This window comes from Coffea eugenioides, chromosome 1, assembly GCF_003713205.1.
Source record: "Coffea eugenioides isolate CCC68of chromosome 1, Ceug_1.0, whole genome shotgun sequence".
Taxonomy (NCBI): Eukaryota; Viridiplantae; Streptophyta; class Magnoliopsida; order Gentianales; family Rubiaceae; genus Coffea; species Coffea eugenioides.
In genome coordinates this window covers 45,729,619-45,746,908 of record NC_040035.1, presented here as the reverse complement: position 1 = coordinate 45,746,908, position 17,290 = coordinate 45,729,619, and the positions used below count along the sequence as shown (strand labels likewise).

The 17,290-nt window shown below is 35.8% G+C and overlaps 2 protein-coding genes across 6 annotated transcripts; both read left to right on the top strand.

Moving 5' to 3' along the window:
* Window positions 1–2,897: 2,897 nt before the first annotated feature.
* Window positions 2,898–6,994, top strand: LOC113783618 (receptor-like cytosolic serine/threonine-protein kinase RBK2). 2 transcript variants are annotated; one of them, XM_027329815.1, is made up of 8 exons: window positions 2,898–3,289; window positions 4,055–4,412; window positions 4,493–4,744; window positions 5,146–5,300; window positions 5,483–5,562; window positions 5,768–5,903; window positions 6,002–6,152; window positions 6,242–6,994. In XM_027329815.1, exons 1-8 carry the CDS (start codon window positions 3,287–3,289, stop codon window positions 6,271–6,273), a joined length of 1,167 nt encoding a protein of 388 aa, XP_027185616.1. In that variant the 5' UTR covers window positions 2,898–3,286; the 3' UTR covers window positions 6,274–6,994. The 2 variants fall into 2 exon arrangements, with proteins under 2 accessions (XP_027185616.1, XP_027185609.1); XM_027329808.1 differs by having other exon boundaries at window positions 2,901–3,289; window positions 6,002–6,148.
* Window positions 6,995–13,932: 6,938 nt separating this feature from the next.
* On the top strand, window positions 13,933–16,966 carry LOC113770124 (histidine-containing phosphotransfer protein 1-like). Of its 4 annotated transcripts, none has more exons than XM_027314504.1 (7): window positions 13,935–14,232; window positions 14,348–14,478; window positions 14,600–14,668; window positions 14,978–15,049; window positions 15,120–15,192; window positions 15,606–15,686; window positions 16,288–16,966. In XM_027314504.1, the coding sequence occupies exons 1-6, from the start codon at window positions 14,173–14,175 to the stop codon at window positions 15,654–15,656; spliced, it is 456 nt and encodes a 151-aa protein (XP_027170305.1). In that variant the 5' UTR covers window positions 13,935–14,172; the 3' UTR covers window positions 15,657–15,686; window positions 16,288–16,966. The 4 variants fall into 4 exon arrangements, with proteins under 4 accessions (XP_027170322.1, XP_027170305.1, XP_027170312.1 ...); XM_027314511.1 differs by lacking the exon at window positions 16,288–16,966 and adding an exon at window positions 16,126–16,266; XM_027314496.1 differs by lacking the exon at window positions 16,288–16,966 and having other exon boundaries at window positions 13,936–14,232; window positions 15,606–16,055.
* The last annotated feature ends 324 nt before the right edge of the window (window positions 16,967–17,290 follow it).

Here is a 17,290-nt window from a genome sequence, read left to right as displayed (position 1 = left end):
CCCCAGCTTCAAGGGACAAAATGTCAATTGAGTACTAATCTTCCTACTCGATTGGCAGCAGGAGAGTTTTAAATCTCTCCTTTTGAATGTAGGTTAAAGGATTCTATATTTTTGTCTAGAATTTTCAGAAAATTTTATCAGCGAGTGCAAAGACATCGATCTTGTTCGGTGAAAATTCAGTCCCTTCCGAATTTTCCATTTAGTCTCTTGAGTCCATCTATTTCTCTTAGTGTAGAATAAGATAGGAGTAGGTATAGAATAGAATTTAAAAAAAAAAAAAAAAAATTGGCAGCACTCAACTATTAGTATTTTTTTTTTGGGGTTAATTTTTGCATGTTCTGTGATGATTGTCGTGGGGCTTATTATTATTATTATTACTATAGCATATGGCAATTATTCTTACAATGCGGATTTCGTCAATCTTCGCCACTCCTTTTCTCCGTTTCCGCTTTCCAGTTGAACGTATTAGTGTTACAATTAGTATCTTATTCATAGTTGGGCAAGAGAATTTGGAGTGTACAAGGCTCACGAGGCTTGACCTTTATTGTTTGGGCCTAGCTTTCTCCTTCCGGGTTCTTTCCTTTCCTTCAAATTTTGAACCGGTTTTGGGGTGACGAAGCCCCGAACCTGCATAGAAGTTCCTCCTGAGTCCCCAATGTAAGCTGCTCTGGGTCTTGAGTTTCAAGATTCGTCTACCTCATTCAAAGCCCACGTTCTCATTAATCAAATGACGTCTGCTTACACCACACTTAAAAAAAGGCTCAAATTTTATGAAGAGTTTTTTTTTTCCCCTTTTGGGCAGACGGGACAAGGGGCCGAATAGTCATTAAAAGAACTGTTTTGAGTTATTTTGTGTAAAATGTACAAAATATATAATTTGATATGCATATGGTGTAACTCACTTTCAACAATATGTAACTATAAAATAAATTTTTGTGAGTCTCACACATGATACGAAAAATAATATATAAAATAAAATCTAGACCTTATATATATATATATATATATATATATATATATATATATTTTTTTTAAATCTTGACCATGAATCTTCAGGAACGGTTGCTTCTTACAACCGTTACTACCCCTCCTCCGTACGAAAAGACTTATTATAGTAGCAATTCATTTTAGCCGACAACAGGAGCTCTTAAGACTAACAAAAAAGTTAATTAGCCTCAATGTGGCTTCAACAACTCTCAAGGCATAGATTGAGAAAACAATAGAATTACTTTTTAGTCTCTTATCCTGATATAAAAGGATTCCGACTTCACCACTCGTCTTTACGTTTTTCATGAACACATTTTTTAATCATTTTTTTTATTTCACATAAATCAAATTGTTACAGTATATTTTTGTACAAAATTTTCAAAAAAAAAAAAAGCAATCCAAACCGGCATAAATTCCCATTCGGCCGGATCCCTCAATTTTTTTTCTCGCCCTCGAACATTGCGGAGCCCAATATCCTCCAAAAGTAAAATTGACTTTGTCATTGCCTTGTGAATTTTATCATGGATTTGGTTATTGTTTTAATTAGATGCTGCTGCCTTTAAAATAGGCTCAATACAAGTTGGAGAAGAAGTTGAAATAATAGTAATAATCATGAGCGGAACATTTTGACATGTTATTATTAGATGATTTTTTTTTCTTCTTTTTTTTTGGGTAGCGATTGTGGTAGCCAATTTGACATGTAATTGTATTCTGTCATGAACAAGAAGGATGTGGACGCCAAAAGAGAAAAGTCAAACAAGGCAAGAAAGAACAACGAAGGACTCGGATGGTATTAAAATTTGCATAATAAAGTGGTATTATGCGGAGGGAAGTGAGTAATGCCGCAAGTTAAAGTTAGTTAAACAACAAAAAATCAAAGCTGCTCCAACTTTTGGGATTAGGAAATTAGGACACGAACCTCAGCTACTTTGTATCTACTAATAATACTTACTGACCCAATGCAAAGTGTAAGGGATGAGAAATAAAAGTTGGATTGGCTATTGCCATCATCATCATCTTTTAGAAAGAGGCCAATGAATAGATGGAAGATTTACAGTGGAGCCACCACCAATACCAATTCCATACCTCCACCACCAATACCAATTCTATTCCTCTTGCTTGCGTGAGATATCCGTTTTGCATCGCAATAATTATTGCAGTATGCGGTTGCATGGAGTTGAAGTTGACGTGATTATCAAGTGATTATAATCTGTAATTAAACTTCAACACACTGCTACTGGAACTGACTTAATCTTACAGCATCGTCCACGGCATCTATATCAATAACTCTCTTGAGAGTTGAGACTCCTTCCAAAAAAGAATTGCCTCCTGTGACTGCGAGTCCTTGTCATATTAATTAATTCGATTCATCCGTGTATATTTTGACGTGAAAGAAAGAGGTCCCTGCAGTCAATTTCTGGAAATTTTTTTTTTTTTTTTTTGAAAAACTCTCTTTACCAGCGACGTGAAACAAAGAAGGATAGCATGGCATCAATTTTGGACACGTAGCCAACCAGGTACGGCTGAGGAGAAGTGAAAACTGAAAAAGCCCGTGTTCCAAAATTGCGTGGACCTGACTGAGGTGTACAATTCCTCGAGAGACAAATTCGATACTTGGCTACAATGATGGATTGATATTCTTCAGGTTTGTTTCTTTCTTTTCTTCTGCGAATTCATATTTCTTGAGGCGGGTAGGTGGCGGGGGGGAGTGGGCCAAATCAAATGTGGTACATATGACTAGACGCTTGTTGTTAAAGAAAGAAAAAGAGTTGGACAGATAAGTAATAATCCACCAGCAGTAGTGTTTTATCAAATCTTTGTTAAGAAGTGGAACCGAAGCAAGCCGACATTATTAACCCGTAACTCTTATGCCTCTCAATTTCCCCCTCCTGATAAACAAAAACCAAAGACCCAAAAATAAATAAATAAATAAATAAAATGAAGGAGAAAAATCAGTAGGATTTTCCTCCGCAATCGAAAAAGCAAAGCTGAGATAATATTGAGAAACAAAAAATAAGTACTAGTCCTGCTTGGAACTACTGAACGGCAAAAGGCAGTAAATATTCTTAGGAAGAAAAGTCGGGGTGACTTCTGAGCAGCCGAATAACCGTCAGTTGTCTTTGTCCCTGCTCCTTAATCCTCCTTGGCGAAGGATATCTCTCTCAGATTCAGACGTTATCTCTTGTTGCTTTCTTGTCGGACTCTGCTTATTATTCTGCCTTCAAATTCTGTCTGAAGAGTGCGGAGTGTTATTGTTGTTGTTCATGGGACAACTGTACGAAGCTTCAGCTGAATCTATATGGTAAGAGCCTCACACGGCAGATGCCTTTGTTTGTTTGTTTTCTTGGAATTAATAACTCTAGTTTCTTCTTTTGCAATTTGGATACCTAAATGCATGTACCGTATCCTTTGTGTCTGCGTGGAGTTGAACATGGATTTCTTCCTTTTCATAGAATGTTGAATGCCCTTTCCGAGTGTTTCTTTATGTCCACTTGAATGTTTTTTCATTCCTTCTGTTGGGTTCGTTTGAAGTTTGCCGTTCCTGTTTATGACCAATTCTATTGCTTATGAAGATGTCCTGCTGATGAGTTTGCTTCTGTCATCTTCCCATTTTTACGGGTAATGCCTTTCTGTAATAGTAATATATCCTCGCCTTTATCTAATGCTTTTTTTTGGGAATTCAATCTTCCTGGTATTCCTTTGGACTACACCGCGTTTTCATTTGCTGCTTGAGCTGATTCACACAGCAACTTCTTGTTCTTTCTCAACTGAATTCCTCCACATCGTTTGGATCCTGTATATTTGGGTGATTGGTGGTTAGTAGACTCTGCTCAGTTATCTGATTTACCATTATGATTGTAACTTCTACAATTTTTCCATGCAGTAGCATGTAGTAACTTGTTTGTTTTGTTTTGAGTAATTGACTTTGCCCTTCTCTGTCTCTGTTTTGAGTTCTGCAATTTTGTTTTCTTTTTTCTCCTACCTTTGAATTGTTTCTGTTTACATGACTATATTGATTGACTGGCATCATTGTTTTCTCTTTTTGTTCGGAATGTCGATTTTAAAGATGGAGAAACAAAAGGAGACTGTTTGTTCTCCTGATACAGTTCTTGAGGACTACTTGAGGAATTTAGAATCTGAAACAGACTCCTCGAAAGCGAGCACTTCAGACTTAGGAGCTCCAAAAGATCCAAAGCCGTCTTCTAGATGGGCCGAATTTCTGCAATTATTCAAAACCAAATCGAAAAGACACCTGTCCACCTTCCATCCCCTGAAACTGTCTAAAAGGTTTAGCAGCAGTTTGCGAGAGGAAATCATTCTAGTGCCAGATCCCATGCTTGATACTAGTTTGAATTATTTCAAGCCTCAGTGGAAGAACTTCGCTCTCTCTGACCTCCAAACCGCAACCAAGAGCTTTTCTCAGGGTAAGCATAAGTATCTGTGCAGCTCTCAAAATTTTCTAACAAACTTTTCTAACTAGAAATTTGTCTTCTTTTTGCTTCAGAATGTCTGGTTGGAAAGGGCGGTTATGCTGAAGTTTACAAAGGCAGTTTGCGAGATGGGCAGCTTGTTGCTATTAAGCGGCTGACACGAGGATCAATGGAGGAGAGAACAGGAGATTTTTTATCTGAACTTGGAATTATGGCCCATGTCAACCATCCCAACACTGCTAAATTGATTGGTTATGGGGTTGAAGGTGGATTCTACCTTGTTCTTGAGCTGTCTCCCCATGGAAGTCTAGCTTCTTTGCTTCACAGTTAGTTCATCATCTCTGCTCTGTTGCTTCTTTTTTTGGTGTCTGGCGAAGAATTTGACAACTTTGGCTTCCAATTTCCTTTCTTTTTTTTCTTTTTTTGGCACTTAAAGAAGGGACACATTTTCGTTAAGCTGGTTTAGTAAATAGATTAGAAGCCATATCAGCTAATGGGAGAATTTGCACAAACAGGGTAATAAAACCATGTTTTCTGGTTGAGCTGCTCCAATCTGGGACTGATGATCGGGGCACATACTTGCTTATCAAAGAGTTTGTGCAAATGAGCCCTCCATCTCTTAGAAAAATCTTTGACAATTATAGCTTTCCAAGTCATATCAGCTTTAGTGGTTGTTCTAGCGTTCTGTGGTATTCTATTTTGATTTGCTGAAAGAATCACTTTGCAGGTGCCAAGGAGAAGCTTAAGTGGAATATTAGGTATAAGATTGCATTAGGGACTGCTAAAGGCCTGCTGTATCTTCATGAGAGCTGTCAACGAAGAATCATTCACAGAGATGTTAAAGCAGCAAATATATTGCTCACACAGGACTTCGACCCTCAGGTGCTCTGACATTTAACCCTTCGAGCATGCGCATTGTAGACCTGTACTCTACATATTCAGCCATTTCGATCGTTTAAGTGGACATGAATTTTGAGTTGTTGATAATTAGAGCTATAATGGAATAGTATGTCCTTTTTTTTCTCCCTTAATGTCTTGATTGAAGAGTATAATTTTGAATTCAGATCTGTGATTTTGGGCTTGCAAAATGGTTACCAAGGCAATGGACTCACCTCACCGTGTCAAAATTTGAAGGCACATTTGGGTTTGTAGATTCAACCGCTGTCAATCTCTGTCCAGCTCATCCAACATCTATATATATATATATATAATTTTTTTTTCGGAAACGATAATTGATTATATTAACTTGTGTAAAGATTTACACTGAATGAGCAAAGGCTCAAGTTGCACTATACAACATCTATATGAACCCATCCATTTTCTTTTGTTTTTGATCTTTCTGATTTCAGATATCTTGCTCCCGAATTCTTAATGCACGGCATAGTGGATGAAAAGACTGACGTGTTTGCCTTCGGTGTGCTGCTGCTGGAACTCATCACCGGACGTAGGGCTCTGGATTACTCGCAACAAAGCCTAGTCTTGTGGGTAATGCCGTGTTCCTCCACTGTGCATCTCTTTTAGGCGGAGGTGAGAGGGCTAATCTACAGAAGGACAGGCACTGATTTTTATTTTACTTTTGCTAGGCAAAACCACAGCTGAAGAAGAGCAGAATCAGAGAGCTGGTTGATCCTTCACTTGCTGAATACGATCCAATTGAGATGAACCTGATGGTCTTGGCTGCTTCTTTGTGCGTGCAAGAGTCTGCAATCCGACGTCCTAGAATGAGTCAGGCATGTAATATCCTGCAGCCTGCCTACTTGTTTAGGCACCCATTAAGCCGTTAAGCGTGGACAATCAATTCAATTGGCTTTCCATGGTTGCAGGTCTTGCTGCTTCTGAGAGGCAGCTGTGGTAGCTTAGAATTAGTGAGAAAGGGAAGAAAGCTATCCCATTGGAAGAGGTACTATGAAGAGCTGTTCCATGCCGAAGACTAGAACTTGACCAGGCTAGCGAGGCTCAAGTGGTATTTAGTAGGAAGAAATGTGTCAATAGTGGCTGGTTAATGCGCTTACCACTTATGCTCGGTGGATGAATCGGCATTAAATTAGTATTAGGATTGAAAGGGTCGTCCTCAAGCATTGTTAACTCTCAGGAGTTTCGAAAAGTGGAGGACTGTAGAGGCTCCATGCTTGGTGGTATATCTGTTGCCAATCAACCCCTTGAAATGGCACGCCATACTTGAGCCCGAGTAGCCGCGCCGGAGGAGGGTAGAGACTAGAGAGCATCAATGAACTTCATCCGGTGTTATATGGATTGTATATTTGGTTTTGGAGCATCATATATGCTGAAGAAGGTGTTCTCGCAACGGGTAAAGAGTTAGCAATGCCAATCCAAGAACCTCCGGTGAGTTTTAGTAACATCTCGGCATCCGTTAAAGCTTAATCATGTAGAAGAAGATTCTGGAAGTATTTGCAGGATCATCAAATTAAGTAGTTTTTTTAGTATGTATATCATGTATGTAATCTGGACAGAAACTAGAAAACCGACGGTATACGAAGTAGAAGCATTATGTTCTCAACAATTTCACGGGCCTAGGTATTTAGGCATCCTTTGCTTTTGAAAACTGTTTTTTTTTTTTTTTTACGTGTATTACCTTTTTCCCTTTCTAAGTTTTCCCCCTCCGCTGCAGGAGCAATAGTCTTCTTACTGAACGTCATTAAATTTGGCTCCTCTTGAAAGATGTCTAATGCAAGAAAGCACGAATTATTCCCCGCGTTAGACCTTTCAGTAATGGAGTTAGGTCTTGAGCTTATGGACGTTGAAAGAGGGAAGAGCGAAGGGGTGGTTGACTTTTCCCCAACGGGGAAAAAGAAAAAAATGGTTGTTGAGTTTCTATTATCTACGTGGTCGGCTTTCTAAATCAGCTGGGCACATGTGTAATATTTATGTAAGCTGAGTGGTTGGCGCAGTTCAACAGTTATCGTTCCCCTGATCACATAGACTGATAGACTCGTATTACCAAAGCAAGAGTCCTTAAGAATCAACTGAAGTGGCCGAAACCTTGGCCACGTGAATACGAGTGTTTTTAGTTCAAGTCTCTCCTTCCATTCATCCTTGGTAAGGAGTTCCAATAATCTATTCAACTAGTAAAGATACATATATACATATATATATATATTGTATAGTTCTATATGATTTATAATTTTAATTGTATGAGTAGATTTTGTCCACATATAATTGGATATATAATACATATACAAATTTTAGATTTTAAATTCAAACTTAAATAAGACGTTGACGAATGATTGTCTTCAAACTAAATCCTTATGAATTATAACATATTAATGAGGTTAAAAGACCTTTTGCAATTTTTGAAGTCATTGATCCGAACAAAAAATGCAAAAGAAAAAATTGTTATAATTAAAAATATACTTGATATTTTTCACCTTGAAAATGCCTCAAGTAAGTTTCTAAATATATTGTTAATAAATTATTTTTCTCTTGTTTTCAAGCCATCGACTTTGACAAAAAGTAAGAACATTAAACAAAAACTTTAAACAATTTATATAATTTAATCCATTCAAAAATACTTTGTAATAAAGAAAGTCACTTTTACGTTTTCGAAAACACCTCAAATGAGTTTATAAATATAATTTTAGGCATTGTGTCTGTTTTTTATATTTAAGTCATTAGTCTATACAAAAATTTAAAAAGTTTAAAATTTTTAAATTTGTAAAACTCCTCAAATCAGCGAAAACACTTTACAGTGAACGAAATAATTTTTTTGGCTTGAAGTACCTTATATATACTCTTAAATAGTAATCTTAAATATGGAAAGTTCAAAGTTCTTAAATTTATAAAACTTCTCAAATTAATGAAAACCCTTTATAGAGAATGAAATAATTTTTTTTGGCTTGAAGTACCTTATATATACTCTTAAATAGTAATCTTTTGTACCTTAAATTTAGAAAGTTCAAGATTCTTAAATTTATAAAGCCTCCTCGAATTAACGAAAAGCACCTTATAGTGAGGGAAATAATTTTTTTCTGCTTGAGGCACCTTAAATATGCTCTTAAGTAATAATCATCTGTTCCTTAAAAGCACTTACTCATCTGTTCCTTAAAGGCACCATTTGATTTTACTTTTAGGCTTTTAGTAATATATGTTTACTATTTGAAAAAATATTAGAATAATCACAGAAGCAATTTTGGCATGAAAATATTTCCTACCTGCAAATATGAGCTTCTTAATAATTTTTTTAGAGACAAGTTGGTAATGATATAGTAAAAAGTTGAAAATAAAGAAGGTAGGTGAGATTTCTCAAAATTCAGGACTAATATAGTCGCAAACCTCATAGAAGGGTTCTTGAAATTATCATATAAATAAGTATTTAAAGTTTCCTAAAATAGTGGTGTATAAAAGCATCCTACTTTTACCTTTCGCAAACAATCCGGACCTGCAAGTTTGAAGGAATCAAAGAATAAAAAAGCTAGGAAAAAGCTTTAGATAGAGCTTCCAAGCTCCAAATGCCAAAAATGCTTATATCATTGTGAATCTGATATATCGGGGAAATTTGGCGGAAGCAAAATATCAGCGGGCAAACAAGCGACCGATATGGAACGTGGGCTGGTGGGCCTACGTTAGAAAGGCTTTTCTAATCTATCCATTTCATTCCAATATTTGACATACAAATATATATATATATATATATTTTTTTTTTTTTTTTGGGAAGAACTTACCTTCTTAAAAAACCTATTTCAACTTTATTTTTTGGATTCTCATTCTTTGAAAACCTCATTCCCACTCTATTCACCGAACACCTAAATTGTAAAGGTCAAGTTTGCCTTTTCATACCTCTGCCTTTTATATACGTGTCAAATATTAGGTTACTTGTGAATTAGTAACGGTTGGACTTAGGTTTTATCGCACCAACTGTTATTTTGTTAGGTTTGGATTTTATCCCATCAACCAATCCCAACAAAATAACGGTTTGTGGGATAAAATCCAAACCCAACAGTAACATCTGTTACTTTATAGTTCTATTAATTAATAACATTTGTTCTCTTTAATAATATATTTAATTAAAAATTTTAACATCTTTTTATTTATAAAATTGGATTATATGACAACATTTGTCAACTCAAAAGAAGTAATAACATGCCAATTCATATGCACTTTAATAAATAAAGAAGGAAAAAAAACGTTGCTATACCATCCACTAAGTCACAAATATACATTTTTGTTTATAAATAGTTTTAAAGATCAAATAGAAGCAAATCAAAAGGACATATGAATTGGTATGTATGCAATTTGGATATTCAATTTGGCTAAATCAGTATTCAACTATTGTAATTGTCTATTACCAAAAAGTTATTTTTTATTATTATTAAGTCATAGTCATATGTTTCTAAATATAATATCTATGGAACATGTTCTTGCTGGATAGTGTAGTTGCAAATCAAACTAAAAAAAAAACTAGCCATTTAGATGATACTGCCAAAAAATGAAAAAGAAATGTTTTATGTTATATTTAGGGTAATTAAGTTAATATAATAAGGGAGAAGTGATAGGTTAGGTGGTTCGAGGAGGGGGAGTGTGAGTAAGAGATTTTGAATTCGTACCTTACTACTTACACTTAAAAAAAAATTAATATAATAAAATTTTCATTCCATTTTACCTTCTTAATATGATTATGCCAAATGTTAAAAAAGAAATACACATTTATTTTGTACAAAGTGCATTAGGGATGGGTTGAATAGTTCGAGGGAAGAAGTATGAGTGAAATGTTTTGATTCGAATTCTTTCACTTATACTTAAAAAGAAAAGCCTGTATAATAAATTTTTCATTCCATTTTGCCTTCTCAATGTGATTATGCCCAATGTTGGAAAAGAAATACACATTCAATTGTGAACTTCCCTTACTTAACATTGGAATAATAAATAATCAAAACTCGAGTCTTGGGTAGATCGGATTTTCAAAAATTCAATGAACCAAATTGTGTCATATCACCAAATTATATCACACTACTCGATGAAAAGATATGATACAATTTGAACCATTAGATCTTTAAAAATCGGATCCATTCAAGCTTGAGCCATAATAAATAGTTTATTTTGTTGTGACTTCTATTACCTAACATTGGAATATAAATAGTTTCCGTCCATTCTTGCAAAAAAAAAAAAAAGGAATTTTGATAGACCATTCCTGCGTATCCAAACAAGAGGCTATACCGCTATAGTACATGAGGAGAAGCAAGTAGAAGTATGCAATAGATTGGGAAACATTCAGAAGGTTAGCTAAGGTAAATCACAAGATCGAAAGAACAGCTGTTTGGATTCATCAGAAATAGCTGTCAGAGAAGGATGGAGAGTTGGAAGAATAAATTACTGAATACTGCAATGAAGGAAATACTACTAGAAGTCATCACAATGGCTTTACCTATATATGCTATGTCCTGTTTCAAATTACCAAGAAAGCTACGTAAGGCTATTAGTTCTATGATGATTAGATTCTGATGGGGGGAAGAAAATGGAAGGAGAAAGATGCACTGGTGCTCCTGGAGTAAATTTACCAAGGACAAAAGTAGAGGGGGATTGGGATTCAAGAACCTGCAGGATTTCAATAAGGCTCTACTGGGAAAGCAAATCTAGATACTAGTGACATGTCCTAATCTATTGATAAGCAAGATCATGAAGGCCAAGTATTATCTAAATAGTTCAATATTCTAATGCAAAGTGAGCCAAACAGCTTCATAAATATGGAAAAGCCTTATTAGTGTTAGAGAGGATATGGGGAGGGCATTTGGAGAAGAATTGGGAATGGTAAGAGAACTCGGTTTTGGGAAGACAGATGGATTCCAAATAACAAAGAGGGGAAATAAACAACCAACAAGCCTCAAAACTACAGTTTACAAAAAGTGGAAGAACTGATAACAAATTTCAGATGGAATAAACACTTGATCTTCATAACTTTTAATGGGAAAGATGCTGCAGAAATACAAAAAATTTCAATTAGCCTGACAGGAAGGGAAGACTGCATTTTCTGGATAGAGAGCAATAATGATAATTATTCTGTCAAATCAGCTTATAATTTTTTGAGTAGAGGAAAGGATATTCAGCAAAAGGTGTCCAGATGGCAAGGGGAATCAAGCACCATTGGACAAAAAGAGAATGAGTGGAGGCGGATGTGGAGACTGAACATTCAAGGCAAATTGAAGAACTTTATGTGGAAATGCTTGAACAAAGCTCTTCCAGTGAAAGAACTGATATATTGTAGAACCAAAATGGGAGAGCCAATATGCCAGATTTGTGAGAAAGAAAAGGAGACAGTGGAACACTTATTTTTTTTCTGCAATCAAGCAAAGAAGTCTGGAGATTGGCCCCATTGCAGTGGGATGGACTTGTAGATTATAGAAGAAATTTCAATAAATGGTAGTGTGGTCTAATGGAAGCTACAAGCAGGACTGACGGAAATCACCATCAAGCACATACTGTCAACATACTCTGACAATTGTGGAAAGTTAGGAATGAGAAGATTTTCAACAATAGATACCGTCGGTCTTTTGAAATTATACAGAAAGCTCACCTAGAGTGGTTAGAGTACACTGAAGCTCAAAGTAGTGACAAGTGAGCGAGCATTCAAGAAACAACATCAAGGAATGAGGAAGAACAGTACAACAATGATGAAAGCAGTCTGATGAACATTGTGATGGAAGTCAGCCAGCAAGAGGAAGGAAAGCCACTAGGAATTGGTATAGTGGCTACTCAAGGCAATAATACACATGCTGTCTGGGCCATAAGGGAAAGAAGCACAGGAGATAACATGTTGGACTATGCTGCAGCGATTAAACTAACACTGTGTAAGGCTAGGGAGAAGCTCTGGCAGCAGTGAAAGTGCAAGTGTCATCTCCTCAGCAATGTTTTAAAACCCGGACCGTCAATTGAACCGGTGAGGTGAAAGGGTCGAGGTTTAACCGGTCGGACCGGTTCAACCTCGGTTCAATGAATTTTTTTTAAAATAATTTATATAAATATATATATGCACAAAATAAGACATGCAATGGACTAATTTAAAACTTTATATGATGAAAAGTTCACTATTTTTGAATAATTTGGATTTTCAAAAATAAATTATTTAAATTATAAGTTAAAACAAATAAATTTCATCTCAATTTCAATTATATCTACCAAAAAAATCTTAAATCCAACCCAAAAATATCACAATATTTTGAAAATATACAAATTCACGTCTATGAGAATTTGATATTGTGAACTTAAAGTTTAATTTACGTCTTTGAGATTTAAAGATTGTAATTTAAAAAAGAAAGTTTGGAGTTCGAAAGAAGTTAAGAGAATTGAAAATAGAAATGCAAACTTGATAAGAAACAAAAAATGAGATAAAAGTGAGTGGTTGTGGCATAAAATAATTCTTTTTTAACTTTTTCCAATTTAATGGGCAAAAACAAAATTAAAAGATAGAAGAAAACATCGATAAATTAAAACTAATGAGGTTTGATTAAAAATGGAGTGACAAAAGAAAAGATGAGAGAGAAAGGAAAGAGTTGAAGATTAAAAAGAAAGAGTCATGAGAGGATGAGATTTTGTAAAAAAAATGAAAAAATGAAATATAGATGTTTGTTTTATATAAATAAGTTATCAAAAAAAGCAAATAAGATGTGATGGTGCAATGGTTACTATATTGGTCTTCTATTACAAAGGTTTTGAATTCGAATCTTGATAGAAGCATTTTGCAAAAAGTTTTTTAAAAAAAAAAAAAAAAGGAAAACTCAAAAACCGGTTCGCGGTTCAACCGGTCGAACCGGCCGGTCCAGTCCGATTTTCAAAACATTGCTCCTCAGTTGATATGTTACTTGAGGACGAACAAAGCACAAGACATAAGACTTTTTGCTCAGCTGGAAGACATTCAAATGCTAAGATATTTATTTATGAAATGCTCATTTAGCTTGATAGATCATCAATGTAATATGATAAGTAGAAGAATCAGTATTTATGTTATTAAGTTAGTGCAATATGAGGAATATTTAAATTCTTTGTGTCTTAGGACACTTTTGTAAAACTCAAAATGGACATTTTGCTCAAGTTGTATGGCTTGTTTTTTATATCAACAATAGTTATGACGTTTTTGTAAAAAAAAAAAAAAAAGAAAAAAAAAAGGGAGGTTATAGTAGTGCATTACAGACTTGCGAGAAAGGAACTCCATAATTCCCTGGATGGCCTCAAGAATTGCCGGCTTTTGAGGTTTATCTGAGATTTAGGGTTAATAATTTAATTCTGATTTTTTCGTTGAAAGAAAAAGAAACGAGTGGTGAGGTTTCCGAGTGTTTTGGGGGTTAGTATACCTTTAGTAGCAGAGGCCTCCCTGGTCTTACCACAAGAATCCCACATCGATCAAAGGGGGGTTGAGGGTTAGGTTACTAGTTTCTTGGGTGGTCTCAAGAGTTACCGACTTTTGAGGTTTACCTGAGATTTAGGGTTAATAGTTTAATTCTGATTCCTTCGTTGAAAGAGAAAGGAACTCCATAAATTATCCAGAGGCAATAGATTAATTTATCGGGCTCCCTCATGCCTACCCCACTAGGCCTTTTATTTTAGGTTCCACCTTTAATTTCGCATCATCGTCATTAACGTTAATCTCACATATTTTTAGTGTGTGTTTGGCGTGCAAAAGATCTGCTGGTTTCACATAGTTAACTTTATTGAGCAAGATCAAGAGAAAATAAATACTGCTACCTAGTTCATTCCGTACAAATAAAGTAGCGGGGCATCGAGGACTGCAGACCAATAAAGGAAAAGCATGGAAGTAGCACAGTTGCAGAAACGATTTCTGGAGTTGATATCAACCGTTTATCAAGAGGTGAGTTGCTTTTACGGATTTTATTAATTGGATTTAACTTATTTGATCTTGAATAGAGGTTTTTCCTTTTTCATTTGATTTGGCGTTATTCGTTTGGTTGTCTTGGGGAAAAAAGGGGTTTTTGGATGATCAGTTCGTACAGCTTCAGAAACTGCAAGATGAGAGCAACCCGGATTTTGTGGTTGAAGTGGTGTCCCTCTTCTTTGAGGATTCTGAGAAGCTTCTCAACAATGTGGCGACTGCCCTGTAAGCTATCTTTACATTTCCTGATTAGTCCTTTCAAGATTATCTATGAATAGCATGTTAATAGTCTTTTATTCGGTTGATTTTTGAGTTGAGGTTTAATTTGGTTTTTTCAATGGCACAGTCAACAACCAATTGTGGATTTTAAGCAGGTCGATGCTTATGTCCACCAATTCAAGGGTAGCAGTTCTAGGTAAAAAAAAAAAAAGAAGATACTAAAAGTTTTCCTTTTTGTTGGTTTTCTTCCCTTACTTTTAATTTTCTTAGTTCTTTACCTCCATATATGCTTCTGGCTAGCTAGTAGAATAGAACCAAAAAATACGGACCACTTCTTTGTAATTAGGTTATATTCCACGTCTTTGCTCTAGCTAATTTTGAACTCCACTAAATTGACTTCAAGATTAACATCTACTGACGCAAATTACAATGCATTTTTTGATGATTAGTCTTCTGTCGTGGAAAAATTCGAATATCTGACAAGGGATTATGTCTCTTCTAACAGCATAGGTGCACAAAGAGTGAAGAATGCGTGTGGTGCTTTTAGAAATTTTTGTGAGGAAAAGAACCTGGATGGGTGAGTTTTGAATTGGCAGCTTGGCCTTGCTGTATAGTGTTGTTGAAGTGACTGAACACCTTATATGCAGGTGTTTGAAATGTCTACAACATGTGAAAAATGAATACGCTCTTGTGAAGAGGAAGCTTGAATATTTATTTATGGTAAGCGTTTGTCTTGAAGGAATTTTTATACACGAGGCTTGGTTATATTCTTCAAGCATATTTCAGTAGTAATGTTGCTTAGTGGTTAAAAATATTGAAGGCAATTTTGTCTAAAATTCAACAGCACTCTCTTTCAAATTCATTATGCTGATTACCCTCCTGTAAAAAACGAATTAAAAGAATGAATAAGATTGTTAAAGGTAGTATGCTGAAAGGGAATATAGAAAGGCAAAAGCTTTTGACATTCTCGTTTCTTTCACTCTCATTTTGCGTCATCCTTGGATATGGCTTATGTGGTTCCTCAACCACTAACGAAATGCATATTGTAACTCTTACCCACTTTACCTTTTAATGTAACTACTTGTCACCCGTAGTCATATTGAATAATCTATTCTACTATCTCTTTTGTTCAGCTGGAGCAACAAATAGTGGCAGCTGGTGGCATGATACCCGTAATTCCATAAGTACCTCCACTTAGCCTACTCGCAAAAAGGGTAAGCTGCGTTGTCATGTAATCTGGCCCCCTGGTTAGAGGTTGATAAAGAAGGTGCCCTGACTGTCAGACAGAGATAAATTGCTTCAGAAATTAGAAATTCTATCAGCAATGGATTCTGCTTTTTGCCCAAAAAAGGAAAAAAAAAAAAAAAAAACTGGATTCTGCCTTCTAATGTTCCACTGAAATTTGGTTTAAGTAAGCTTTTGATGTTCCATTTTCCCTTCGTTACACTCATATCGTGCATTGATTGTTTGATCACTTGGCTAAGAGTTGCTGAGAGTTTTGTATAGTGCCAAATTACTTTTTATTAAGAAGATGATTGGCATTTTATTTGGAAATGATCATCCTGTTTGTTCTCTTAGTTTAAGACAGCATCAATTTTGATGGAGGAGATACACCTTTGCGATTAATCTTATTGAAGCAAATGTCTGGTTCAGGTGTTAGTCAATTTAAATGCTGTACTAATCTGGTTTAAGAAATTGTCATTCGACGAGTAACATAGAGGAAGGCTAAAAGAATAGCAGGTTTAACTTCTGCCGTCACCACATTCAATTTCCAGAAGATTTAACAATAAAGCCGTGTGGCATGCTGCTCTGCAGATTGCGTTTCCTACCTCCATTGCCTTTTTATGCTGCTGGCATCCTTCTATGATGGAAGTTCGGCATGGCACTTTTGTTGGTGTAGCTGGAAGTATGAACCTGGTTATGCTTTGCTTTTGTGAATTAGGCTTGCCTTAGTTCTTGCATTTTCCCTCTTTCCTCATGGGCGCTGAAGAAAGGCCTAGGACTACTATGTGAAAACAAAACCTACATCTTCTTATTGATCGCATCTTCAGAAAATGGAATGTGCCGTCCTCTGCTGGGAGCTGTTACTTTGTTGTGATAAGTCTGTCATTACATATTTCTTGGCCTGCCTTTAGGTTGTGTTGCTCTTTTAAATTTCTATGGCATAAGTTCATTTCATTATAGTGAAAATATACTCATTCACCCAAAAATGGCAGCTGTAAGTGGAAGCTAAATTTGCGCGGTTAGTGCCTCCCTTGATAGAAACCAGTAATTATAGTTTGTTTAGTTTTTCTAGTTTGTTTGGTTTTGTTGAATTGGAAACAAGGCTTTGGGGGAATTGCGAAAGTGACATTTTTTTAACCTTTTGTAATTGTGACGACACAGTTAACCCCTTCTTCCTGGAAGTACCCAATTAACATTTTGTAATTGTGACGACCGTTGCTTCGTCAATAAGATTGTGCCTTCTCCAAGGAGGAGATGATTCTTTCTTTTCTAGTCGGTGCGTCCAGCCTCTCGAGTAGAACGTTCCCATGTGTCCAAAGCCCGAGAGAAGCCTAAAACTGGGTCCTTTTTTTTTTCAGAAGGTTAAATTCAGCACCACCGGACGTATAATGGAGAATAGGGAGGAAATCACATGCTGCTGCTGTATATCCTCCTCGGCTCTTGCTCATGGTTTTTAACCGTGAGGATTTTCAGTCCTAGAATTGTTGTCTCTTCACCATCACCATCCATCATGTTGAGATTTCTCCTCTCATAAAAATGAAAAGAATCGGAATGTTTTTTGCCTGTGGATTCTCATAGTCAAGTAGCATGCAAA

Coding starts and splice junctions, on each gene's coding strand:
- LOC113770124 (XM_027314504.1), top strand. CDS start 14,173: ATGGAAGTAGCACAGTTGCAGAAACGATTTCTGGAGTTGATATCAACC. Junction 14,233..14,347: donor TATCAACCGTTTATCAAGAG/GTGAGTTGCTTT, acceptor TGGGGAAAAAAG/GGGTTTTTGGATGATCAGTT. Junction 15,050..15,119: donor GAGGAAAAGAACCTGGATGG/GTGAGTTTTGAA, acceptor CCTTATATGCAG/GTGTTTGAAATGTCTACAAC.
- LOC113783618 (XM_027329808.1), top strand. Junction 5,301..5,482: donor CACAGGACTTCGACCCTCAG/GTGCTCTGACAT, acceptor TTTTGAATTCAG/ATCTGTGATTTTGGGCTTGC. Junction 5,904..6,001: donor AACAAAGCCTAGTCTTGTGG/GTAATGCCGTGT, acceptor TACTTTTGCTAG/GCAAAACCACAGCTGAAGAA.